Genomic DNA, 27073 nt, shown 5'->3' with positions numbered 1-27073 from the left:
TGGAAATGTGTAAAGTGGTGGGCCTTACTGCAGTGTAAGCAAGCATTGGCTGTCATTTCAGATCCTTGTACAGAGACGTTGTTAAGCTACAGGTAAGTTGGGAAAACTCACAGATTCTGTAGGATATTTTTTAAAGAGCATGAAACTCCCTCTTTAAACTTGAACTTCGGTGCACAGGTGGTATTTACTTCTGTCCAAAAATACGTAGTCCATACATTTCTAATTCTGGAGGAAAGAAGGGATCTTAGGCTGATTTCAAGTGAGGCATCTTAAAGCAGAGAGCTGGCAAAACAGCTGAAAGTGAGATGGTATATTGTGTTTACATTACATGTGTTTATTTTTAAAAGTCTTAATATATGAAATATCTTACATTCAGTGTTATGTAGTGTGTGTTGTACAAAAGTCCATAGTCTGTTCATTCTGTTACACTGTTGATAAATCCTGGAGTTTTAAGCTCCACCTTTATTTTGGTGATGGGTGGGAGGGGTTTGCATTTCAGACCTTAGCCACAAATTCAAGCAGTCAATTACTGACTCTGAACAACAGGATAAAATTGAGTCAGTGGTGAGGTAGATTTGGACATTCGTTCAAACTGCCTTACTACTTAACATATGTGTGTTGGAAAATCATGTTCTCTGTTTTTAAGAAAATAACCTATAAAGTCATGGATCCTTTCCTGTGAAGGATTAGAGTGCTTGGGCTACAGAGACTGCCTTTGCAACTGCATTTAAACAGGCTTATGTTAGCAGAGAAAGAAACCTGACATATCTAGAAATAATTGTCAATATCAGAAATTAGGAATTCCTCATATTGGTCATTTGATTTCATATTCAGTTTTTTCCCTATGAACTTCTGTTGCTATTAAATGTGAAGGATCTTTTGTATTAAACCGTAGCATTTAATGCTTTCTGCCGTGAAAAATTAATGAATAGTAATACTGTAATGCAGAAAGATGAGACATGTGAATTACCTCACGTTTGTTTGAATACTTTAATCTTTGTACTTAAAGACATATTTGATTTTACAGATAAATTTGTGGATTTACGGTTACATTACACTGTGTAGTATACTTTTGAAAAAATGCCGATCAGATTTATTTTCATCATGTTACAGAGAAGGGAAAACCTAAGGCTTCACTGAGAGGTTAAGGGTCCCTCCTTCTTCCTGTAAGGATGCTGTTTATCCCCTCCATGGGTTACTGTGTGAAACTTCTAAAGCCAGAAGGGAGATCGGGTGAGGAACAACCTTGGGAACTGTTGACCTTGCAGGTCACAGGGTACTTATTAAGAGTCTCAGAACTTTAGCTGGAGAAGCACAGAACTAACAAAATAGGAATACACTACAGGTAGAAATAAGATGTTTGGACAGTACCATAACACACTTCTCCCGTGTATTAGGAAATAAGAATAATGATGAATGTTCAGTGTTTCATGGTGTTTTTGATAGGACTCAGGTTCCCAAACTCTCTGAGTTTGGGTCTTCAGCACGAAAAATACTGACATCAGTCTGATAGTTTTAGACCTCTTCTGGTGCTGAGGTTGAATGTATTTCCCATGCCACAAAACATCAATAACTCTGACTCACCTATCATATTTTTTGGCCACTCTTGGCTTGGGCAGAGGAAGTGATGTAAAGCTGCATACATTTTATTCTGCTAATTTTATTCTCCATTCAGTTTGTAGTTGTTCATATGCTTCATAATTTTCAGAGCTGGTTAGTTTGCCTTAGTAGACGAAAAAACTCTTAGTTTTAGAACTTAAAAAAATAATAGAATGAAAATGTTGGTAATAAGCTTATCAATTAATAGGCTTATAACCTACAATTTATTTTCCTATTCTGCTTTTTTGGGTAACTGTTTTCTTCTGAATATGAGTGACCAGTAAGACACTGATCTTCACTTAAATTGTCTTAATAAATGCAAATTAAACTAGTTTTGTATAACTTTTCGTCACAATTAATATATTACAGGAAATTGCATATTTCATAGACCTGCTTCCACAAAACCATGCAGCATGCAGTGCTGATGGTTTTTCTGTTCCTGTATAGTGTTTTTGATGTAATTTGACTTAAATACATAAACTTAGGTGAGCTTTATCTTCTAATCACATCATTTACATTAATGATTTATTTATGATAAAGTAAAATCAATATGATGCCATTTTCTTCAAAGGCATGACCAAGGTTAAAGTAGGCAAGGAAGATTCTTCATCTACTGAATTTGTAGAGAAAAGAAGAGCAGCTCTAGAAAGGTAATGTATGTATCTAACTAAAACTTGTTTAGCCTCAGAATGACTTGTAATATACTACATGGGCTCTGTAGTTGGGGTCTGGGCCATCTGTACTTAGATGGATTCTGGAGGTTGTATACAGCTGCTGTATTTTTGTGTAGAAACGGAATAATCCTCATGAATAATGGGAAATGTAGCCTTATTCATAGAGAGGATTATAGCTACCTTTTCAAACTGGTTGATGCTTAAAATTAAGATTGCAGCTATTTAGTAAATGAAACTTTCTTTATCAGCTTACTTAGGCATTTTGGGTTTAAGGAATTAAGGCACTTCAGCTGTAAATGTGTTCTATAGAAAATCAACTGTTGGGCAGGGAGATGGCTGAGACAGACCTTCAGTCACTTGAAAGTTAAAATGGCCTTCTGATGACTTACGGTACATTGATCTGACTAGCTGAATTTTGGTGTAAGAGATTGGATCTCTGTCACCCAGCACTGGCATACAACTAATATTGTTCACGTATCTTTTCCGTGGAAGGGTACTGTCACTGATACATTGCATCATTTCCCCCTGTTGAAATGGCTAGTAAAACCTTTAGAAAGTAACTAGTAGAATTTACACAAGTATGCAGTCTTAATTTTGGTATGATTTTATAATACGACTATTGCTGTGATGCAGTTGCATCATGTGAGACTAATACACCATATAACAGTTTCAGCTAAACTAGAAAATTAACAAAAGTCAAAGGTTTTAGATTGTATTTTGAAAGACCTGTCAAACAGATAAAGTATGAAGCTCTTGGACTTCCAGAGTTCCAGAGCAAATCTGAAACAAAACATATCTCTCCAGCATCCTGTTGCTAATATCTTTCCATTTCCAAAGTAACAGAAGAACATCTGAAATGATGCTGAACCTCAAAAATACTGATAGGTTGCTCTTAGTTATCTGCTACTGAAAATTGTCATATAGCTTAACATTGTCGACTTGAAATTGCACCCAGAAGTTACTGAAGTTGTTCTGTCACTTGGAGCAGTGCTGTGAAACATGTTTTGGTTGTACAAGTCTATTGCTGAAGGAGTGGTGCTGTGAGATATGAAGACTTGGAATAACAGCTGGGATTAGAGTAATTGGGCTTAGGTAGCTGAACAGATACTTGCACACAACTTCAGGTGTCTACAATAGAGATTACTAGTTTTCCTCTTTGTTGCTTACTGGAGCAACAGAAGTAAGATTAGAAAAAGTTTAATTCACAAGCTTGTGTGCTTTAGTTTCTGCTTTTTCTTTTATTTGTTAAAGGAGTTACACTAGTGTACCACTTCTAGTGGATGTTGAGCACTCCCCTCACACAGAGGAATGGGCTTCTCAGGACTTCTGACAGTGTTAGGAAGGCTTCACAGTATATTACATTTGGGTTTTTTGTTGTGGGTTTTTTTTTCAGAAAGACTACCAATATCTTATCTGGCAAGGACCAACTTTTTCGTCATGCCAACTTTAGCTGTCTTTTTCCTTTCAGAATCAGAAAATTACCTACCCACCACGGTGTTCAAATTATATTTAGAAGCAGTGGTTCTGTTGGTCTTGCCTAACCCTGGGGAAAACCATGTATTGTTCTCCAAAAAGCCAGACCCAAGATATCTGCTTCAATTTGCTCTTTTTTGAACCAAGGACTATGGGGAAAGTGGGCAGGAAAGCAATGTACCTTGTTAGTTGAATTCACTAAAATTTATGCCCTAGAACACTGAGCTGATATACTACATCTTCCTGCCAGATGTCCTCACGCATACTGCCAGTTGTCTCCAGTGAAAATGTTAGAAGTCTTCCTTGGACTAACGGCTATTCTCTAGCAGCATATTTCTACAGAAAAAAATCTCTTTGGCTGCTTGCCACATTAACTTTAACTTTTACCTGCTACTGAGTGTAGAACAAGCAAGGAAAAGTTGAGCAATCTAATGTATAAAATAGTTGCACTGCAACCTGTGTCTTCTTTAGGAAGACAACTAAGGATCTGGTAGCCATACCTAATGAAGGATGGAAAAAATAAATTTCATTTACAATATCAATATACTCAGACTTCCAGTTAAAAGTCCCAGCCCACCTCACTTTCTAGGACAGTTTCTAAGCGATTTGTTAATGTAACAGAGCTGTTCTGGTAGTTTGCAGCTGAGGCCTGAGCAGAGCTAAAGCTTGCAAAAAGTATAGTGTGCTGATGATAGTATTCTGTCACTGCATTTTAATTGGCAATAACACATACTTTCTTATACTCCTGTGATCTTTTGGGGTACTAGATTCCTATAAAGCATCCATGTAAACATCACACTTTCTGTTAATACATAATGTTAAAATCCATTATGGCAAGCTTGCAGCAGTCTTTGGTGGAAGACAAACTTTCAGCAGTTTTTAAGGGAAGAATATTGTTGAAATTTCTCTCTTCAACCCATATTTGTTCAATCAAGTTTCTAGTTCTAAGCAGAATTGCAAGAAATTGCAAAGGGAAGGAGTCGCATTGATATATTTTTTTCGGGTGGATGAGTCCTTTAGAATATGGGTTGAAGGCTTTAGTCTAGCCAGCAAATAAATAGTTCATACTTAGAACATAATTAGCTCACTTTTCCAAGATTTCCTTTAATTCTAAAATAAGTGCACCAGAATTATCTATAACAAAAAGCCTTTCCACTGCACTGTACAGGAGTGTTGTCTGGTGTAAATTTGCTTTTCTTAGAGGAGAACTTCACTCAGCTCTTGAAAGTATGAAGTATTAAAAATTACCACTATGCAACATAGAGTTATGGCAGGTCCCATCTTAAGGAGTTTCTGGTGTAAACAAACTGTTGCAAACCAATGCCCACGGCTTTGGTGCATTATGTTGTGGTATGGAGTGCATGGGGCTATATTACTTTCAGTCAGAAGTTGCAGGTTTTGTGGCGGCCTTGCTGGAGCAAGGCTTCAGTGAATGTTTCAACAGCTCAGTGGTCCTAGCTTGTAACTCCGTGTGGGACTTAGCCTGGAGGATAGTGACAGAATGCCTAAATACGGTTTGAAGAGTCAGTAGAGAGGCAAAGGATTGAAGGGGGATGGAGACTGAACTATCATCTGACCCTTTAGAGGTGACCTTTTAACAAACCCCATTAGATAATGAGGGAGGTTGTGTGCTGCATTGTACCTGTTCTTTAGATGAAGGATGCTTTTCAATGCTGTCAGGCACATTAAATCTGTTTTGTTATCTAATATTCTAATTTTTAAAATCATAGGTATCTACAACGAACAGTAAAACACCCAACCTTGTTACAGGATCCAGACTTAAGACAGTTCTTGGAAAGTTCCGAGGTATTTTAAGTTCTTCTACGTTCCCCTACTTGTTTGTAGATATGATAACCCACAAAGCAATATATTCTCTTTTTATTGAGACCTAATCCCCTAAATTCATGTGTAATCAAATTGGATTGTACCCATCATGGAACAGAATGGTAGAAGCTACTTAGGTAGTGGTGTGCCTCTGATAAAACTTAGCTTTTGGTCACTACCACTCTCTTTGCTGTTCAGTGACTTCTCAAGCAAGTTGGTCTGCCCAGTTGTCAGTGAAGCTTGTCATACATGGTGAAAATCCATAAGTCGTGTTACTGATTCTCAAGTAAGATCAAGCATTAAACTGGCTTGAAAGCAGCTCTCTTGCCTCTAGGAGTCCAGCCTGAGGTGTATTGGTAGGATAATGTGAAAACGCTAGCAATGCTGCTGGCTGGGCTAGATGTTTTGTGAATAGAGGACTTCAGTCACCCATGCTATCAATCTGGCACCTTTCACAATATTAAATATATTGTTAAAGATACATAATATCTCTTTATAAATGTGCATAGTGGATTCACTGAAATACTGAACTGTCTTTTGGCCAGTGTCAGTATTTTAGTTATATTAATAAGTCAGACACCTCAGTACTGACAAAAGCATCATTGATAGATAACTTACAGTGGATTTGTCAATGCTGCTCACAGACAAAACATCACATGAAGGGTAAATGGCCTGACATAGGGGCTACTTTGGCATGTTCAGACTATCCTGAATAATAGTATCAGTTACATTTAAAGTTTGTTAACTCACCGCTAAGTACTGAAGCAAATACACAGTTCTCTTGATAAGCATGAGATAGGTTTTGAAAGGCAAAATTGGCCTATATTGAAAAGCAAAAAGACATCAACCTTTTATAATCAGCACATGATGCAAACCATGCATTGTAATTAAATGTTTTACAGAATTTCTTTTGTCTAATTTGTTGTAAATCTAAGCTTTTCTGTTCCTGTAGTGTCAGTTTGTTCTCTGTAGTGTATAGGTGGCTAGTTAGGACCTTTGGCTAGTTCATAATAACTTTGGACAAGTGGCTTGTTTGCTCCATTTAAATGTAAAGATGTAGAAGAAAAGTAAATAGTCTGTATTTTTAAGTTTTCCTCTTGAGAATGTGAAAGTAGTAAATCTGAGAAATTAGATTCCACTATATTGAAACACATAGGAATAAAGAAAACACTATATCCTTTTCTTTCCCCCTTGTGCCCAGTTAAACCTCCATCCTTTTAACCAGTCTGTTTGCCCTTATTTGTCATTCAATTCCAGCTGCCGAGAGCGGTTAACACCCAGGCTCTGAGTGGAGCAGGGATATTGAGGATGGTGAACAAGGCTGCCGACGCTGTCAACAAAATGACAATCAAGATGAATGAATCGGATGCAGTAAGAGCTGATTTTTCGGCTTGAATAATGAGACGAATTAATGAGCCCAAACAATTGCATTTTAAAGCTGTAGAAGTAGAAAATGGGTTATTAATTTGCTTACTGGCTTGAATTCTTAGCTGTATCAGTTGGCCACACTGGCAGTATGTGGATAATTTGCTTCTTTAAAACCAGAAATGTTGTTGGTAATCTAATTTGTAATGCTTGACTCTTTCATCTTTTGTCAGTGGTTTGAAGAAAAACAGCAGCAGTTTGAGAATCTGGATCAGCAACTTAGGAAACTTCATGCCAGTGTCGAAGCATTAGTCTGCCACAGAAAAGGTAACTTCACTTTTATGTGGCTGCATGAACTGAAGTACGTAGAACTTTAGGAAGTATGTCAGAGCTATTAAGTAATTAATAGAGTTATACAGTATACTTTAATGCAAAAATCTTCTAATTGTAGCTTTTAGTTTAAACTGCTCTAGCCTTTTTGTATACCTGGTTTTAATCTTAATTTTAACCAGAATATTTTATTGTTCCTGAAGTTACTATATTGATTTAGCATAATTTTTTTTCTTGCGGTGGTTCAATACCATGCCTAGCAAGTGATTCTACTACAGTGGACATTCATAAATGTATCTCTGGGTCTCATGGCAAAAGTCACTTCCTTCTGAACAAAAAGTGGCTGCTTAAATCCATTTAAACATCCTTTAGTTTAGTTTAGTATTGCTCTGCAGGAATTTACTATTCTTAATTTGGTCCACATAATGATACATCATCAAGCTACTGTTAAGGTAAACTTTTCTGGAAAGATAAGTAGTCTTAGAATATAAGCTTTTGGTTTACTTGTTTTAGAGAGAAGCCGCTAAGTTTATATTTTAGTCACCTGTGCTGCTGCTTTGTCAAAGATTGTTTTCCCTCAGATGATTTAAAAAAAAACAAAACCCCAAAACTTTGATTTGTAGTTCAGGGAAGACCATAGATGTGCTTGCTGACACCACTGTATTATGTTAAAATATGGGGTCACCTTTCAGCTCTACACTTCCAAAAGCATGTGAAAATATGATATAAGATGCTTTTTCATAACTATGAGGAATTACTCTCTGTAGTAAAAAATCTTTGGCCAGATTTTTTATTCAAGACTAAATAGTATTTTAAGGAGTATTGGAAAATGGAAGTGTTTGTGTACTGTTGATTTGACACCTGCCCATAGATTTGAAGAAGTGTTTGTTGGTGTTTTTTTTTTTTTAAGAGTTGTGTTTACATAGTAAGGGTTTTAAATATCTGAAGACATTTTGCTTCTACAAAGATTTCTGGTGTTCTGATGATTCTGCAGAAGCGGCACAGTCGCAAACAAACCTGCACTTTTAATTCTGAAGTAATTTGGATTAAACATTTGTTCAAAGGTCCTTCACAGGACTTAACTTTGTACAGGATGACTTACATGGGATTTGATGAGACAGTTGCCCTAGCATTTGTTAATAAATAAGCTCAAAACTTTACCTTCATAGATGCCAGCCGTGCTGGTATGAGGCTTTTATTTTCTTTCAAGCCATGCCAGAATGTGGCAATACATTACAGTATGCACAGTTAAAGGTACTTGAGTCAATAAAATAGTCCAACAGAAATAAGTTCCAGTCATGGTGGTGGTGGTTTTGTGAAATAGTTGGCGTTTTTTCCCCACTATGAACTGCATGGAACAACGGTGCTATAGACCTGTTAAAATTGTTTTGAATTTGCTCTATAGGTGACTTGGCTTTTGTTTTGTGGGCTTGCATTTTCTCTGAACTAGGCAGTTGGATAATACTGAAGTGACATTTTTTTCCATACTTTCTGCTTGACAGAGTAGGCATGACATTGGTAGGCTCAGCAAAACACTTACTGATGGAGAGGTTTTTTTGTGCAGGAGCTTTTCTTATAAATATGATTTCATTGTGATCTCCTTGCGTATTTTATCACGAGCTTTAGGAAGTACAACTTATATTTTTCAGTTTGTAAAGTTAGGGTTGAAATTGGGCTGCGCCACTGATCTATGCTGCAGAGTAACATAACAAATTAACAGCATTGTACTGAACATTACTCCTGTATTTCAGAGCTTTCAGCCAACACAGCTGCCTTTGCTAAAAGCGCTGCCATGTTAGGTAACTCTGAGGACCACACTGCTCTATCGAGAGCTTTGTCTCAGCTTGCAGAGGTTGAGGAGAAAATAGATCAATTGCATCAAGAGCAAGCTTTTGCTGATTTCTATGTGTTCTCAGAACTGCTTGGTGATTACATTCGTCTCATTGCTGCAGTAAAAGTGAGTACTACTAGGAGAAATACTAGTATTTGTAGTTGAAGTCATATTCCTCAACTTGCAGATTTAGGGTATATGAATGTGTGCATTTGCACATGTCGTAACACAGTTAAGACCTAAAGTTCTAGCCGAGTAAAATGAATGCATCCATGATAACTGTTCCAATGATAAAAATGGTTGTGATCAAAAATGGGAATGGATTAATAAGATCCAGACAAAACGTAAACGGTGAGCATGTTCTGCTTTGAGCAGTACTCATTGTGCAGAGTATTTGGGGACACCAATACACTACTGTGTCTAAACATACTGTGTGTTTCTTTCAGGTTACTTATTTTTACGGTATGCTCATAAATTTTTGAGAACATAATTTGGCCATTTTTGGTAGGTAGACAATAGTTTCTGTAAATAAAACACAGATGAATTTGTAGATCTACATCTCATTGAAGAAAATATTCCATTTTGGTGTAAGTCGTGCTGCACAGCATAATTAGTTTTTGACATGGGAAGGGGTGTCTACAAATTTTATCCAGAAATATCTTTGAACTTGGAAGGTTGTTGGAAGTATATATTTTTCTCTTTATTTTCTTTCTTTCCTTTTTTTTTAATATATATACTTTAACTCTGCTACCTTAGTCCATTGCGAACAAAAATGTATTGCTGAATATGCAGGTAGTACATATGCATGAGAAGTTAGCTAGAATCTGCATTTTAGAGAAGTATTTGCATAATAGAGCTGTTTGTGGTGGTTGTTTTGGTAGTGTTTTGATGAAATGAGGAATATAAAATGATTAGGGGCACTAAGGTGTCTGCTTGGAAAAGAATTCTTGAATACCCTGTCATTTGTGGAAGGTATTGAGCTGTGCAAGCACGCTGTCAAATGAAATGCAAGAAGACGTGGTAGACACAGTGAGGTTTCTTTGAATATACTTGTTCCAGTTTTATGCAGAATTACCTTTTCTCACTAGGAATTTAAATAGCTCTAATGAGTCCAGTTTAATAAATTTGTCTATCCTTACAGGGTGTGTTTGATCATCGAATGAAGTGCTGGCAGAAGTGGCAAGATGCTCAGGTCACTTTACAAAAAAAACGTGAAGCTGAAGCAAAGCTCCAACTTGCCAACAAACCTGATAAATTGCAGCAAGCTAAAGATGAGATAAAAGAGGTAATGTTAAGAAACATTATTTGAAGGTCAGACTTTCTGCATTAACTCATTCATTCTGCATTAGTGCTCTACTTTATACCATTTTTATTTACAAATCACTCATTTGCTGTTTTCCATATTTACTGAAATTGAAAGAAATTTATTTAAATTATTAAATGTGTGCAATTGTTACTCATTGTAAGATCTGTAAGGCAGTTAATACTGTCTCTACAGAGTCTGGGAGATGGGAGGAGGGGAACGTGGACAACTTAATTCTTTTAACTGTTAACAGATTGCTTGGGTAGGCAGAGGAGCATTTCTTGGCTTCTAGAGATGAAATTGAGCTAACATCACTCATGGAGAACTGTTCCCATGTTTTGCTTAATTATGCAGCATATACCCATATATATGTGTATGTATATATGGTGTAATTTCAGTAAAAATAAAATCTAACATGTTGAAGTGTCATAATTTATACACTTTTTCTATCATGCTTCACTAAGGAAATTGAAGAGGTAGGACAACTTAATTATTTAACATTAATGCATTCTAATTATGCATCAGTATTCTTCCATTAAATAATGGGAGAACATCATTGCAGATTTCAAGCTCTCTTATGAAGTTACTTTGGCTTCCTCATTGGTCACTAACCACATGCTGCTTTGTTCTTTCTGCCCTTCAATATATTTTGCATACAGTGTTGAAGTTACTCATTAACTCAGCTTTCTTTTTCTCAAGAAAAGCCTTTGTTTGCTGGGAAAACTTTAGTGTCACTCTTGTGTGACCACATTCCTGCTGGTTGCCCCTCTTGATGTCACTCATCCATCCACAATACAAGTTAGCTGGAACTCCTTGTTGAAAATACTTCCTGAGTATTGGAAGCAGTAGGAAATACTCAGTGATCCTTTCTCAGTCCCAGTATTAAAAGAATTAGTGATGCTCCTGAAGGATTTATTTTTCCTACTTTATTGGATGAGTAGAGAAGGTTGTTAGTAAACCCACAGTTTGAATGTGCTGATCGAAAGTTATTGCCGCCATTGAAATATGTTCAGAGTTGCTGAATTCTGTAGTAGTAGTCCTGGCAGAGAAATGGCAAAGTAGAAGACTACACAACTTGAGCTTCATCCATGACTCAGTTGCTTTTTGCAGATAAAAGGCCAAAAAAGTGCCCTAGAAATACCATACTGAATAAGGAGAAATTTATTCTTCTACAAAATTATAACATGGCAGCTATTTTCCAGGCATGATGAAACTGGGGTGTTGGATCCTTTAGGCCTATAGAGGCTTTCAGTGAAGTCTCAGGCACCTCTAGTTGCTGTGGTTGTAAGGCACAGGAAGTCTTAATCTACTTTTTCCTTGGCTGAGTTTTGTATTGTTTCTGTTATTAGATAACTCTTCAGGCTGTTCTTCCGTGAAGGACATCCTGTTATGACATATTGCATAGCTTCATAATGCATGTCTGAAAAGGCAATAAGGGGACTCTGAGTAGATATAAACTAAAAGTTTAAATACGTAGATATTTATTGGAACATAGACGATGTTCATCTTGTATTACAATAGTAACTTGACACTGCACCACAAAATGCTTTTGTGAATAAATAGCACCACTGGATTGCTAACAGGATTGCTATGTTGAAGTACGTTGCTTCCCTGCTGCCTTTTTCTGAGTAAGATAAGTGTTGCTGGATATATTGGCTCCCAGGACTCAGTTAATATGTGGAGATGAACAGATACAGTTGCTTTTTAAATACCTGTTAGCCTGCATGCATCTGAAGTGTGAGGCTGATAGCTTTTTTTCAGAGCATGTCTACACAGCTAGCTTAAATGTAACAATATAATAGGTGTGTAAAAGCAATTATAAGATAATGTATATGACAACGATCTCTCACTGTGTATCTGGATGTCTTTCCCCATAAACTGAGAATAAACATAACCTAGTGTCATGTATTGTTACATGAATGCCACACTCCCAATATAGCAAAACCCCACAAGCAATGTCACTTCCTCTGAATTCTCCTTTTGTGCTCTTCTTACTTGCAATAACTTTCCTACTCCTGCTTTCTCTGAAAACAGTTCCCAGTGAGTAAGAAAGCATGTGCTTTGGTTTGCCTAAGCAACATGTGTTCTGACTGGAAAGCCAAAAACCACACCCTCAATAGCTTGTGATTTGCAATAGCAATATGATAGCGATAATCATATACTGGACCCTAGCCAGAGATGAAGATTTAATCATCTCTTCTGTGATTAAGAAAGTACAGGGAACTAATTTTTGAGACTCTCCTACACTTGATTAGACAGGTAGTTGCAGAAAGCTTCCAGGTTTAGCTTCCTTTTATAGCAGTGTTTGTAAAGAGAATAGCAGGTGAAGCGTTAGAGATCCTTTTTCTTCTCTGAAGAATCTTTAAAAAATATTAGTAAGTGTTCCTTTATAGCAATACTAAGATATTTTTACATTTCAACTATAGATAGCATTGCCTTAAGGATACCATTGTTTTAACTGATCTGATAATATTCTATTATACAAATCGTTACTCTGAAGTTGTTACTGTGAAACTTTCCCTTGAGTATGAAAAAAAACCAAATAGGTGCTTTTCAGCTCTTGAGTGACTATCACTAATACACTAAAAAAAGTTCAGATACTAACAGACTGAATGGACAATACAAAGTCTTATCTCTGCATGTCTTTCCTTTGCCAGTGGGAGACAAAAGTTCAGCAAGGGGAAAAAGATTTTGAACAGATCTCCAAAACCATTCGCAAGGAAGTGGGAAGATTTGAGGCACGTATGATTTTGTCCAAGTAAATGACAGTTTTACTTTAGATAATATTGACATTCCAAGTAAAATTGGTTAAGAGGTTAATATGCCATAATTTATTTATTAACAGAAGGAACGAGTGAAAGACTTTAAAACTGTTATTATCAAGTACTTAGAGTCGTTAGTGCAAACACAACAGCAGGTAAGATAAAATTTAAGTTTTGTACAAGTTAATATTTAATACGTTCCAGACTAGGTTTGTTAAAAAGACAGGCTTTAAGTATAGCAGTCTCTAAAACATAAACAACTATTTCTAGTCTGTACTGTGTTGGGGAATAAGATAGTGATTGCAGTTTCACAGCTATTGCTATGCTCCCTTGCACAGCTCTAATTCAGGGAAGCAAGGAAGGAGCTCCCTTAGGGATATGGGTGATTGGAGGTTCTTGTCTTCTTTTTCTGAAACTGAAGTAATACTTTCACTTACAGACTGGAGTAAATTGTAATGAATATGTACTTAGACTTACTGAAGAGACTTGAATGCTTAACTGTTCATTGCTTTTTTTAAAAAGTGTAAAATATTACTGAATATTGTAAAGCAGTAAAACAGTTTCCAGTGACTCAGAAGTAGGCCTTGTTCCCAAAAGGGTGTCTGGAGTCTTTCCTTTATTCATTCTGGGAATATAACCCTCCAACTTAGTTTAATTAAAAAAGAAAAGTTGTACCCTTAGAGATAAGATTAGCAAACTGAACTTGCAAACAAATTCTGTATAACTATTCTATAACATTGTGTTCAACGTGGCAGCAACTCTTATGCTAGGAGCAGGCTTGTGTATTTATTATTTGTATATTTTTCTGCATTATATAATAATGTGAATGGTTGTATGATGCACCTATGTTCTTATTTTGTCCAATGGCGACAAGCTCACTGCAAGAGGAGAAAGGTATATGTGTTTTCTTTTCTAACATTTAGTCCTTAATAGTGAGTGTCTTTTCCCTTCTCTTCAAGCTAATAAAATACTGGGAGGCATTCCTGCCTGAAGCCAAAGCCATCGCCTAAAAGAAGACTATTCCATATGACAAGACACTCTGGATGTTTGTCCTGGATAAAACTAAATTCCACAGTGAAATCACTTTAAATCATCCAAATAAACCACTATATATTTTATGAATTAACATGTGGCTTTTTTATATACTACAGCATTTTATTAACAAGCTGCATGTCCTGACCCTCTTTGAAGTGGACTGTGGCATGATGTTCTGCAATACATTGCTGAATTGAACACTATTGTGTCTTAATACTTGCACTAAAATGTGCATTGCAAGGCCAGAAAGCTGATATTTTTGTTCTTTACAATACAATGTTCTGTAGTACGTTTACCTGATCTTTATGAAACAAATTTAATTGCATCGATTAGTGTTCACTTAAACATTCCTGTACAAAAATCATGTTTTTGTGATTACAATAATAAAGGGATGTACCTTGTGAAACATTCAACACTCTGGTTTTGTGTCTGTAGATATTTACTGGTGTTCTTAGAAGTAGCATTTAGAACAAATTGAGATTATATCTATGTCAAAGGCAGAAACAACATTTAGTAAAGAATGCTGGAGATGGTATTAAAGGTCCACAAACAACTAGTTGTGGTAAACTGTTCTGTTTTTTAATTCTGAATCTCTTCGTTACATGTATTCTTTTCACCTGAAGTTGTCACTGCCTTGGTAAACTGTAATGTGTTGATACTCACAGGGTCAAAAGGCTGACACTTGAGCAACAGACAGGCATAAACAGAAATCTCTTCCAAGTGTTTCACAAAGCTTTTGAAGGGTTAAGATCACCTGCATGGTCAAATACTGATGTGCTACTGGACTGATAAATTTCATCGATTGTCTTCAGTGGCCTCAGGATACAAAAAGACAAAAATCTTGCAATAATTCCAGTAGGAAGTAGGTAATTGATCTGAGTGCAAGCTAGTTGTAAGGGCTAGCATTCTACTTGGTTTTTCTTGAGTAGAAAATGCATTTGCAGGGACTGATTATTTCTTTTGTAAGAAATCAGAGCAGCTAAACATTTTTCTGAAATACACAGTATTAACATAGTACATGCTGCTTTGTCATTTTAATGACATACTGAGCTTGTCAATGGCATGTATTGATATTAATGGAAAGTATTAATATTACCAAATTTTAGACAAATGTTTATCATAGAAAATACAAGAGAAGCTCTTGCTTTCAGCTCATGGTAAGTCTGCAGGATAAGCCCATGAATTTGTAGTGTTTGTGGTCATGCATAAAAAACACCTAACACAATTTCTGAATGAGACATAAACATAAATTCAACTGTAAGATCATACACTCTGATTTGTGCAACAAAATTAGTGTAAACCTTCCAGATCAGTGTCTCTATGCTTTTATTTTTCTGTACAGAGTTCTGTTGACTCAGTATATCTAGGAATTTTCAAGGAAACTAGTACAGAAACAGTCATTTTCAAAAAAACATTTATCAAGCCTTTATCAGGCATATTGTTAAATGGTGAAATCCTAAAACCTTAATCTTGTAATGCCTTGTGCATCAGTGTTTAAGTCATTTAGCTTCTAACTTCTTTTTGAAAAGCTCAAGTATGCAACAGGTTTATGATGAAGAAATTGATCTAGGCATAACGCTACTGTAAAGTGTTACCATATACTTGACTTTGGCTTGCTTGGTGCTAATGAAAATTACCCAACAGCTCACCATTTGACTTCAAATTTGTTCCAGAGAGAGTGAAACTGGGTACTTCAGAATTAAAGACTCACTTTGGACGTGCAGATCTCAAAATGGGTAAACATATACTTTCACAATCTTTTTTCTTTAAGTGTTTTAGCCAGCTTTCTTAGCTCTTGGTCTCACTTTTTGCTTCTATGAGAACTAGAATTCAGTTGAATTATGGATCAGATTTCTTCTCTTTGTGATGAGAGAATGAGAAATATCTTCTACATTAGTCTTCTAGCAGGGATTACTGTGACTTTCATTGTTGTCCTGGTTTCAGCTGGTGTGGAGATAATTTTCTTCACAGAAGTTAGTGTGAGACTGTGTTTTGGATTTGGGATGAGAAAACATTGATAATGTGCCGATGTTTTGGGTTGTTGCTAAACAGTCAAGGACTGTATGGCTTCTCAAGCTGGCCTGCCAGTGAAAAGACTGGGGGTGCACAGGAAGCTGGGAGGGGACACAGCCAGGACAGCTGACCCAAAGGGGTATTCCATACCATATGACATTATACTCAGCATATAAACCAGGCGGCAAGAAGAAGGAAGGGGTGCAGGCATGTTCAGAGTGATGGCATCTGTCTTCCCAAGTAACCATTACGCGTGATGCGGCCCTGCTTCCCTGGAGATGGCTGAACACCCGCCTGCAGATCGGGAGTAGTGAATGAACTCCTTGGTTGTGCTTTGCTTGTGTGCGTGGCTTTTGCTTTACCTATTAAACTGTCTTCATCTCAACCTGTGGGTTTTCTCACTTTTATCCTTCCAATTCTCTCCCCTGTCTCACCGTGGGGGAGGGAGTGAGCAGCTGTGTGGGGCTTAGTTGCTGGCTGGGACTAAACCATGACATTTGTCTATACTAGACAACTGAAAATGAGAATGAGTTGTGTAGGGTTTTTTTCATTAAAACGAGAAGCCTGTTGGAGAAAAAAGGATAATGGCAATTTTGGAGTTCAGTGTCACAGAAAGTGGCTAATACAAAAAATTTGTAGTTTTCTTTTGCATTAAAAGGTTAATTTGAGTGGAAGACCCAGATCATCTGTCACATTTGGCTAACATAAAACTCTTGTTTCAAGAATCTGTTTATTTTGCATATATTCCCTTACATTATGAAGGTTAAAGGTTTGCTTATCTTTCCTAGTGTGATTAACATCTGTATTAGCAGATGTTTCTCAAACCAAGTGAACAGAGGTGTTAGAATCATAGAATGATTTGGGTTAGAAGGGACCTTTTAATGTCACCTGCTCCAAACCCTCCGCAACAAGCGGGGACATCTAGACCAGGTTGCTCAGAGCCCTGTTCAACCTGACCTTGAATGTTTCCCGGGATGGGGTGGAAAGGAGAGGACGGGGGGAAAAGGGCAAGGGAAAGGAAAAGGAAGGAGAGGGGAAGGGAAAGGGGACGGAAAAGGAAGGAGAGGGGAAGGGAAAGGGGACGGAAAAGGAAGGAGAGGGGAAGGGAAAGGGGACGGAAAAGGAAGGAGAGGGGAAGGGAAAGGGGACGGAAAAGGAAGGAGAGGGGAAGGGAAAGGGGACGGAAAAGGAAGGAGAGGGGAAGGGAAAGGGGACGGAAAAGGAAGGAGAGGGGAAGGGAAAGGGGACGGAAAAGGAAGGAGAGGGGAAGGGAAAGGGGACGGAAAAGGAAGGAGAGGGGAAGGGAAAGGGGACGGAAAAGGAAGGAGAGGGGAAGGGAAAGGGGATGGGAAAGGAAGGAAAGGAGAGGGAAGGCGAGGGGAAGAGGAAGGGAGAGGGAAGTGGAAGGCAAGGGGAGAGGGAAGGGAAGGGGAAGGGAGAGGAAGCTTATGGGTTTTTTCTGTCCTTCCACTTCATAGCAGAAAAGGCTGTGTAATAATTTGAATCTCTGGCAAAATATGAGTCCATTGCAACCATGTGAGGGAAAAAAGTTCAATACTAAAACATGTAAGGAGCAAGTTTCAGGTGGTTCAAAATGTTATCTGCTAGGGTGAGTCTTCCTTTTTTTAAAAATTCTTGTCTTCCATAGTTGAATGGGAGTGAGTTTTCTGATAAGTAAGTAACTTTAGACTTCACTGCTAAAACACTACTCTTTTTCTCCTCTCCCCTGCCCCCTCCATCCCATTCAGCGAGGAAATGACTAACATAGGGAAGGGATATAAAACAATCCAAATCTATTTTCTGTCATTAAGAAAGAGAGTCTCAGAAGAGTATGCAAGGCAGCTTAGGCAGAATCCTTCGAGCAGGATATTTGTATGAAAACTAAAGTAAAAGAAATATGCAATGAAAACAAAGGGCAAGAAAAGACTTGAGATAAACCACGTATCTGTAGTTTATAGAGATCAAGATAAGAAGAGCACAAGGAAGGAAGATAGCACAAATCATGAGAAAGGAAATGCTTTATCGTAGCCTCACATCTGAACTGGAACTTCCAGGGGAGGTCTCAGCAGGGTAGAGGAGCACTGCACTGTATGAAAACCTGCCGTTATCTTATGTCGTACTAATGTATTGATTTTCCCCCCTTGACCCAGCCACGTGCACGCATACATGTGGATGCACGCTCCCGGTGTTCAGAAGATCACCTGCTTACCAGCTCCAAATGTTGTGGCTGGTAGGAGAAGTACTGAGGTTTTTATTTGAATCTGTGAACTCAGGTAGAAAACTGATGGACTTTTGAGTGACGATTCTGCCTTTCTTCTTTCCAGGTGGCTCTGTTTGTACTCGTTGGCTGATGAAAGTGCTTTGTGATGTTTTAGAAACCCCTTTTTAAAAAATGCAGCTAAATCTTTAGAAGGGTGAGGGAGATGTGAACCCTTTAAAAAGCAGATGTTGTTTTATTCAAGAGTTTTATCAAGTATGTTGAATTTTGTTACTATTTACTTAGGAGACCAGTATCTGTAGGAGTACAGTGAGGTAAAAGTTTACTTAAAACGAGTCCTTCTGGTAGCAACTGAAAAATCAGCAAACAGGTTCTGATAATATGAGGACTATCTCTTTTTTTTTAATCTGGCCTCTTGTTTTGTTGTGTGCTTTACTTTATCAGTTTGATTAGAATTTTTATATGCATTTCCTTTGCCTACTTCTATTCTGGAAACTGGCCATCCAGAAAGTCCTTGAATCATGAGGATTATTTAGAGGAAGCTGATCTTTCAGAGTTGCCTATGCTCGTTCCCTTTTCTCTCCCGTGAATCACTCTAGCATGATGAATGCGGCATGCCCCCCAGTTGGAGGAATCACACAGTACCAGTTTCAGAAAAAAAACAAAACCAGAAGTGGTCGGTAAAGCAGGGTTTTTGTTTTGTTTTCAAAAATGTATTTAATTTTTAAATAATCTGAAAGCTTCATTGTGAAAACGCCACATTCTTATTTATTTGTTTTTAAGTGTGACATGCTTCATTGTCTGGACCTGATTCTAAATAGTGATGATTCATAGTTTCTGTGATCACAGAAGGTTAAGCTGGAGTCTAATGACAGGGAACAGTTAAAACTGGACTATATTTATTAATTTATTTTACATTCTGGATCAAGCTGACTTAAGAATAAAACCTAAGATAATGATACCTGTTAAAAAAGAAAAAAAAAAAATAACAACCATCCAGCATTGAAGACCACCTACAGTTCCTAGGGGACCTTTTGGGGCCTGCTCAACAGATGAATTTGAAGGCAGCCTATGTAATTGTTATGAGTAGAGCTCAACCCTTTTACAGTTTTGCTTTTAAGATTACTAACATGATTTTAATACATTACACCAGTTAAAGTGACATTTAAAATACATTTTCCTTGCTTTGTTGTTTGTGGGAATTGTATCATTTGTGAAATTAAATTTCAAAAATCAAGAATTCTGGATGCTTTTCAGTGCATGTTGAAAGCATTTTATGAAAGCATTTTCCTCCTCAATATATGAGACAAAGACAATCCTTGGTCAGTCAGCCATATGGAGAAATCCTGTTTTTTCTTTAGATGTAACTTTAAAGATTAGCAAACTAATGATGATATATTGTGCAAATTAAGTATTCAACATTCCAAAACATATTGATGTATTTGAATTCAGCTCACCATGTAATCTTCCTTGTTCCTCTTGGCTGATGCACAGTCAAAAGTTCCATTACGTACTATTGAATTTGAAACCAGATTAATGTCTCAAACTTTTCTTTGTTAATCAAAGTTACATGATATTAGGGAGAAAAGTAGCTTTTTGAAATTATTGGTTATTAGACTGCAAACAACAACAAGTAATGCCCTTGTGAAACTCTTCTACTGGCTTCTCATCAGTATAAATGCATTACGGCATAAATGGTGTCATTAGCATTGTCCATCCATTTTGTATTAGGGGAGGAACAGAAACTAAGCTTGAAGACTGGAGTCTTCACCAGAAACTAACAATAACAGTAGCATGATAATTATTCTCTAGCATGTCCACATTTACCAGACTGATTATACTACTACTACTACTACTATTGTTATTATTGTTGTTACTATTATTATATAGTCTGTCTTTCCTTGGGATGTTTATAATGTATTTATCAGAGCATGCTTTGGGGGAAAATGGGATTTCATATTCACTCCCTTTAGTCATCACTCTGTTCCCGGGACCCGGTGCCTACTGCGAGAGCACATGGGGACTGGAAACCTCTCTGCTCTTGTCACCACTGCCACTGGGTGGTGTGGCTGGGACTGGTTGACCCCCCCACAGCGCTGGGACCGCCCTGCTGGTCATCAGCAGTTGAGGACGCTGGCGCCAAGGAGCAGCATTGTGCGGAAACGAATGCCCAAGGACTACCTTGCTTTGATTTCACGTCATTTTTTATAATGCCTTAGGTCAGCAAAGTGAACTAGTGTTAGTTTGCTTTACTCCTCTTGGTTTTAGTCAAAAGCCTTCTATTTTGGATTGAATTCTTCAGGTCACAGGTCTTTGCTTAGAGGAAAATATAATTAAATTTAGCTGGCAGTAAAATGAAGAGAAATGGAGGGAAGACGAGCCTGTAACTATTTTTTCCCCTGATGTTACTAGTCTAGAAGGAAGCAAACTAGTTCTCGGAAGACATTTCAAAAAGCTGATTTTAGAAACACTTGAGATGGCATAACCACAGAGGTCAGAAAAGAATAATCATTTGTTTTCTGTCCATTTTGAGGTTATGTTTTAATACTTGACTTTGGTTATGCAAAATCAAACCCTGTGTACACCTGAATTTATAAATTGTAGCTACTCTTTAAAGGGTCCGTGAGAGATGGTGAAGTTGCACATCTGAACCCTTTAGCCTCCGACTCTCTCCAGCTTTCATAAAACCTCATGAGGTGAGTTTTAAGGAACGGCCATCTAATACAGCTGTGCTTTGTTGTCATTCTGCGGTGCTTCCAAGTGGTCCGAAGGTTGGGGTTAGCAAATTTGTGTGAGGTGGGGGTGCTACCCCGTGCAGCCGCATCTGCTCTTCCACCTTCTGCTTCTGCCTTCGTTACTTCTGAAGTGATCAACACGGCCGCTTATTTTGTCTGCTTAGTAAGGAGGTTTTGGTTTTTTTCATTTCCCCAATGACCAGGAATCATCTGCGCTTCCCTGAAATGGTTTGATTTGCTCTTGCCAAATACCTCTTGCTTCTCGGGAAGTAGCCGTGCTACAGGCAACCCTGCTCAGCGTGGAACTTCTTCATTTCCTGTATCAGATCCCAACAGGCCTTATGAAAGGTACCTACACTTGTACCGCGGCCGGGCGCTCGCTGTCCAAGCACGCGCAGGAAGCGGTTTGAGCCCCGCTGTGAATTTAGGCCTGGATAAATTCGTCCCTTCGGAAGTCAGTGTCTTCTCCTCCCCCTTTTCCTGTGCTTCGGAGCAAGGCTGCTGCCCTGGCCCATCCAAGCCGGGGGTCTCTAGCGTCGTTTTTTTAGAACACGGCGTTTCCAGAGGAACCGGCGCTGGCGCCGCCTCGCGCCCTCCCCCCTCGGGCACCCGTGCGCTTCCCGGGGAAAGGCGGTGGGGCCGGGAGAGGCGGTGGCCGCCCCGCCCCTCAGCCTCGCCCCGCCCCGCCTCCGCCCACTGCCCCGCTCAGCGCCACAGCGGGCTCCGCCCCTCCCGCGCGCCCTCGGCTGTCCTGGCGGGGTGGGGCCGCAGCGGCCGGAGCCCAACGGCCGGGGCGCACGCCCCGCCCGCCCGGCGTCACGTGCTTGGCGTCACGTGCCTCGTGCAGATGGCTGCGGCGGCGCCGCTCGCCGCTCGCCTGCGGCCCTGAGGGGGCAGCCGGCGGCCCCGGCCCCGCCCGGCATGGAGGTGTACATCCCCTCCTTCCGCTACGAGGAGAGCGAGCTGGAGCGGGGCTACACGGTGAGGGGTGGCGGGGCGGGCGACACCTCTCCGCGCCTCGGGGCGGGAGGGGGGGCGGGGGGCGATGTGGCGGCGGTGAGCGAGGGCGGCAGCCGGGCCGCCATGCAGGTGCTGGTCTGAGGGGCTCCCAGGGCGTGGTGGGGCTGCCTTGCCCTGCCCTGCTCTCCCCTCCCCGTCGGCCCATGGGGTATCTCCTGCCCCACGCGAGCTTCGTGCTGTGGAGCGGTGGCGGTAGCGACGGCGGCTGAGGCAGCGTGGCCAGCCGGCGGGGGAGGCGGCGCTTCCCTGCCTCTCGGCCCTGCTGAGGGAGGCACGTCTGAGTGCCGGGTCTAGGTCTGGGCTCCCCCGCGCAGAGATGGGAGCGAGTCCAGCGCAGGGCCAAACACGATGACGAGACTGGGGCATCTCTTGCGTGAGGAGGAGCTGAGGGAGCTGTGACTATTAGCCTGCAGAAGGCAGGACTCAGGGAGATCTCATCCCTATGCAAATAATCTGAATGGCGGGAATGAAGAAGAGGGAGCCAGACCTTTCTCGGTGGTGCCCAGTGGCAGAGCAAGTGGCAATAGGCACACCTCAAAATACAGGGAATACCGTTTAAAAATAAGACAAAACCGTTCTGTTACCATGAGAGTGGTCAAACTCTGGCAGAGGTTGCCCAGAGGACTGTGAAGTCTCCATCCTTGGAGGTTCTTAAAACCTGATGGGACATGGTCCTGGGCAGCCTGCTCTAGATTACCCTGCTTAAGCAGTTGAGTTGGTCTACACAATTTTCAGAGGTCCTTTTTGACCTTAGTGGTTTTCTCATCCCAGGGAAGTGTTGGGCTCCAGGATTTTTCCACGTCATTGCTGGGTGGACACAGACGATTGCTCTGGACCAACGCCCAAGGCTTTTGCAGGTGGATAGTCAAAGCTAGCTTCTTGTATTAAATGTGTTCATTCAGTAGTTCTGAGCTGTTAAGAAATACCAGGAGGAAAAAAAATCTAATCCTGTAGAATTGCCAGAAGATTGATTCATGTAGGCATAGTTGCATGAAGAAAGTGCATTCCTCCCTTGCACCTGCCTGATGCTAATGCTGTAATGTTTTTTGGTCCTCAGTACTGGCAAGCACCTACAAGCCTTGTAAACCATTTGAGAGGCATTAATGTGAAGCATAACTGCATTGGTATTTCTGCCTCTTCGTTGAACTTAAATGCAAATGGTGCCCCACAACATGTCTGTGTGATTTTGGGGAATGAAACTGGCTTCAAAACATTCCTGATTGAGTGTGGTTGACAATAGCACAGACTGATCCTAGCATGGCCCAATTGGGCAGGTTAGTTGAAGTGACAGAGTGATTTGTAAGATGTGCACATCACACAAGTAGGATTTTTTAATAGCAATATATATTTTTATTATTTGTTTTTAGTGTGTTTTTAATTTATTTAATAGTAATTCTGTGAGTGAATCCTGCTGCCTGGAGGATTTGGTTTTTTAAATTTCATAAATGCTAGGCAGTGCAAGCTTCAAAGAAATTAGAAATGAAACTATCTTTCTAGAAGTCTTTCAGGAGTATGATCTTGAAAGTGAAAATCTTTATTATAATGGCACTGCTGATTATGACAGCACTGTTTCTCTCGGGTCACTGGTGATGAGTCAAACTCATGCATCTGAAACTTGCTCTAGCTCAATAGAGTTTGGTCGTTGTTCCTGTGTGATTGCTTTGCCTATGCAGTCAGATGAGGGGAGTTCTATAACACAGCCCATACAAAAAATTTATCATGCTTTACGGTATCACATGCATCAGTTCAAGGACTTCCCTGACCATGAAGCTGCACTAGAAGTCATAGCTAAAGTTCTGGGTCAGACATGCTTGTGGGAGAGAATATAGAAGTCTGTTCTGATAATAACATGGTATATTTCCTTTATGTTTTAAAGAGCTTATGGACTATGTATGAGCAAGGCTTATTCTAATGTAATTGTCAATTTGTTACATTGCTAAATAATGCGCATAAGTATTGTTCCAAGCATAGAAATTCATGGCTGATGCAAATGAGTACACTGTAAGCCTTCCCTCGAGCAAAACTGAGGTTAATGAGAGCTTACCATTCTCCACACTAGCTAGAAAGATACTGTGTAGGCAGAGATATTTACCTAAAAAAAAAAACCAGTAACATAAGAATTATTTTGCATTGAGCAAAAAGGTGATTTCACTTGGACGGTTGGAGCTTGTGAATGTTTCCATGTCCAGACGACATCAGCTCTCATTCTTTTGGATCTCATTATGTGGGGGTTAACAGAAGCTCTGGGGTTCGTAGATATCGCTATAAAATATGAGGATTGCTGGGTATTGAAGACTTTGTGATTAAGTAGATGTTTCAGCAGTTCTGTGCTACTTGAATCTGATGAATTAGAAAAGTTGAGATAAGCGGAGAAAGTGACACTGTGAAGTATTGAATGTCTTTGAAATGTAACCTTCAAATTAAAGGGGATGCGTGCAATCCTGCACTAGTGCAGTGTATCTGAGTGAAGTATGGTTGGGTTTTTTCTATGAAATTACATAGGTAATTCAGTTTCAGTTATTTTGCATCATCAGGCTTATGTATAGTATTAACCTTTACAGCAGGATAGCGATGATCACAGGAGTACTACTTTACACAGTTGATCTTTTACTGTTCTCTTTCCTGGAAATGCTAACTTGCTCAGAATTAAAATGTTTTCTTGGAGTAGCTGAAACAAGGGACTGTCAGAGATGATGTGATAAATAGCAGAAAAGGGTGATGGAGCTTGGGGCAGATAGAAGATTGCTCACATGCTGGCTCCGCACCAGCCCAGTAGTGTGTTGGGAGGTTACAGGTGTCTGCTGTACTGTGACTGTCAGGGGCCATCGCAGAGGAACAAGGCTGGAGAATGGGTTTTTGAGAAGTGTGGTGATGGTCATCCTAGTTTCTTTGCTAGAAACAATGATGATGGTGACCTCCTGCATGAAATGAGAGACTGGAAGGAGACTCCTTCCTCTCTGCAGTGGCTCTGCATGGGTACCAAAAATTGCTTTTGTTGTGTCTCTGGGCTTCTGGTTCCTTACCTTTAGCAGAAAAGAATCCAGTTCCTTTTGGATTCAGCCTGCCACTGTGTACTCTCACGGCCTGGAAAGAAAACACACAGAAAGAGTGTTTGTCCTTTTTTTTAAGGAAACTCATTACTGACTTACTGGTTTGTTTTCAGCTTGGTTTCCCTGAAACGTGTTGTTTCAGATGATTTTTTTTTCTCTCCTCCTTGGAATGGCGAGGCAGCACTGTAAAAGTGGAATGGGCAGAGACCCATCAACCACTGGCTAGCTATAGAAGGAGAATGCAGTTGTGGGGAGAAGGTGGAAGGGTCTTGCACAGAAACTGGAAACTTCTCCCTAGCTTCAAAGGGAAAACTGCAGAGAAATGAAGAAATAGAAAGGGTGGGGTCTTGACCAGTGAAAGATCGGCTTTAGGAAAAGAAAAGATTATAAAAATGAGGGAAAAGTCTATAATGCAACACTTGAGATAGGGCACTTGTCAACAAAGTAAATGGGAAACTTGCTTGTTTTCAGGAACTTGGCTTTATTAAAGCATTCCTCCTCTGAAATAAAGCCTTGAAAGCCTTTCTTCCACCACCATCACCCAAAAAAAAAAAAAAAAAGAGAGTAAAGGTGCACTTTCTCCAGTTTTGTTTGGGGTATATGTAAAACAGTGAAACATAGAATAAGGAAAATGTCAGTTTTCCTTGTGGACAATTAGATTTCATTGTCAGTTTAAATTGATGACACTAGCTTCCAAACTATTGAGCCTGTGCTAATAAATGCAACAGTTGTTCATAATTTGGCAGTGAATGACCTTTAAATGTAGACGTTTACTAAAGATGTCCCTGGGGAACAATTCAACTTCAAAATGACACCCATGTGTTCTTGTTATCATTTAAATATGCTCCTTTTGTCAATAACAGAATAATAAATACTAGTTAGATTTCTAATGTTGATAGCGTACATTTGATTTATGTTGAGCAAAAAAATTTTACAGCGGTATATTGCAGGTCAAGGTGACATACATTTACATGGGTTGTAGAGCAGAGGGCATACTTGACTGACACATGTGCTTACTATGTTTTTAATTAATAATTCCAGTACTACTCCTCAAATTGCTTCTGGAGTTGCAAATGTTGTGAAAGACAGATATGACATTTAAGATCCTAAAGTACTGTGAGTTTTTTGAAAGTCCATAAATTTTACCTCTGTAGAAAAGTGGTTAATTACTAGGTTATATTCTTGTTTATGGATGTATAAAATTATGTGGACTTAAAGTTTGGTATAGCTTATGTATTTCAACATTCTTTACTGTTAAAGTTAATGTGCATAGAGTCAAAAAGGGAAGTTGTTAGATGTTCTTCCATATGAAGCCTATGAGTAAGCCACAGCAGCATGTGATAAATGTGAAAGATAAAGGAGGAATATTTGTAAGAATTGTAGTTAAAAAGCATGGAAGGAGTAATTATGTGAATGAGTTTGTGTAAAAACAGTTTGAAGTATTACTATTCTAACCTTTTCACTGAATCTTTAGACTACGTGAACTTGGTAGTTTTAAAAAATTTGAACAGGCTCTGTGTGCCTTGAGTATGAAATTTGCCAGTATGAAGACCTCTTGCTTACCAGTCTGCCTTGTACAAGCTTACCACATGTTACCTTGTGTCACAAGTCCTATTGAAATCAGTGACAGACCAGTTACTCGAAGTTCAAGGAGGTAAAACAGAAATATTAGATCTGTTTGATCAGTTAGACTTTTTTATTGTCTTAGTGTCCTCATAGAGAATTTTTAGATGTCCTGGTATCACCTGGGAGCCAGAGTAGGTCTCTACAGATACTTCTCTCTCCTACACAGAAAGATGAAGAGGATAAAGATAATTTGACAGATGCCAGTGATTCTGTAA

The 27073-nt window shown here is 39.2% G+C and overlaps 2 protein-coding genes across 3 annotated transcripts in view; both read left to right on the top strand.

Annotated features, from left to right (window-relative positions):
• The window catches only part of SNX2 (sorting nexin 2), a gene marked incomplete at both ends in the record, with an annotated part of 35648 nt that extends 21477 nt beyond the window's left edge, over window positions 1-14171 (top strand). For both annotated transcript variants that reach the window (XM_082013415.1, XM_082013414.1), the window contains 9 exons: window positions 2171-2249; window positions 5477-5552; window positions 6828-6941; window positions 7169-7262; window positions 9017-9222; window positions 10238-10381; window positions 13057-13137; window positions 13245-13316; window positions 14121-14171. In XM_082013415.1, coding sequence (XP_081869541.1) covers window positions 2171-2249; window positions 5477-5552; window positions 6828-6941; window positions 7169-7262; window positions 9017-9222; window positions 10238-10381; window positions 13057-13137; window positions 13245-13316; window positions 14121-14171 — 917 coding nt within the window. The remainder of the gene's footprint in view (window positions 1-2170; window positions 2250-5476; window positions 5553-6827; window positions 6942-7168; window positions 7263-9016; window positions 9223-10237; window positions 10382-13056; window positions 13138-13244; window positions 13317-14120) is intronic.
• Window positions 14172-22083: 7912 nt separating this feature from the next.
• Window positions 22084-27073, top strand: part of SNX24 (sorting nexin 24) — a gene marked incomplete at its 5' end in the record, with an annotated part of 95164 nt that continues 90174 nt past the window's right edge. The window contains one exon of the mRNA XM_082013143.1: window positions 22084-22143. Coding sequence (XP_081869269.1) covers window positions 22084-22143 — 60 coding nt within the window. The remainder of the gene's footprint in view (window positions 22144-27073) is intronic.

The sequence above is a fragment of the Phaethon aethereus genome (genome assembly GCF_964289735.1).
Source record: "Phaethon aethereus genome assembly, chromosome: Z".
NCBI lineage: Eukaryota > Metazoa > Chordata > Aves > Phaethontiformes > Phaethontidae > Phaethon > Phaethon aethereus.
Note: the sequence above shows the minus strand (reverse complement) of the source record. Positions and strands in the feature narration are given on the sequence as shown.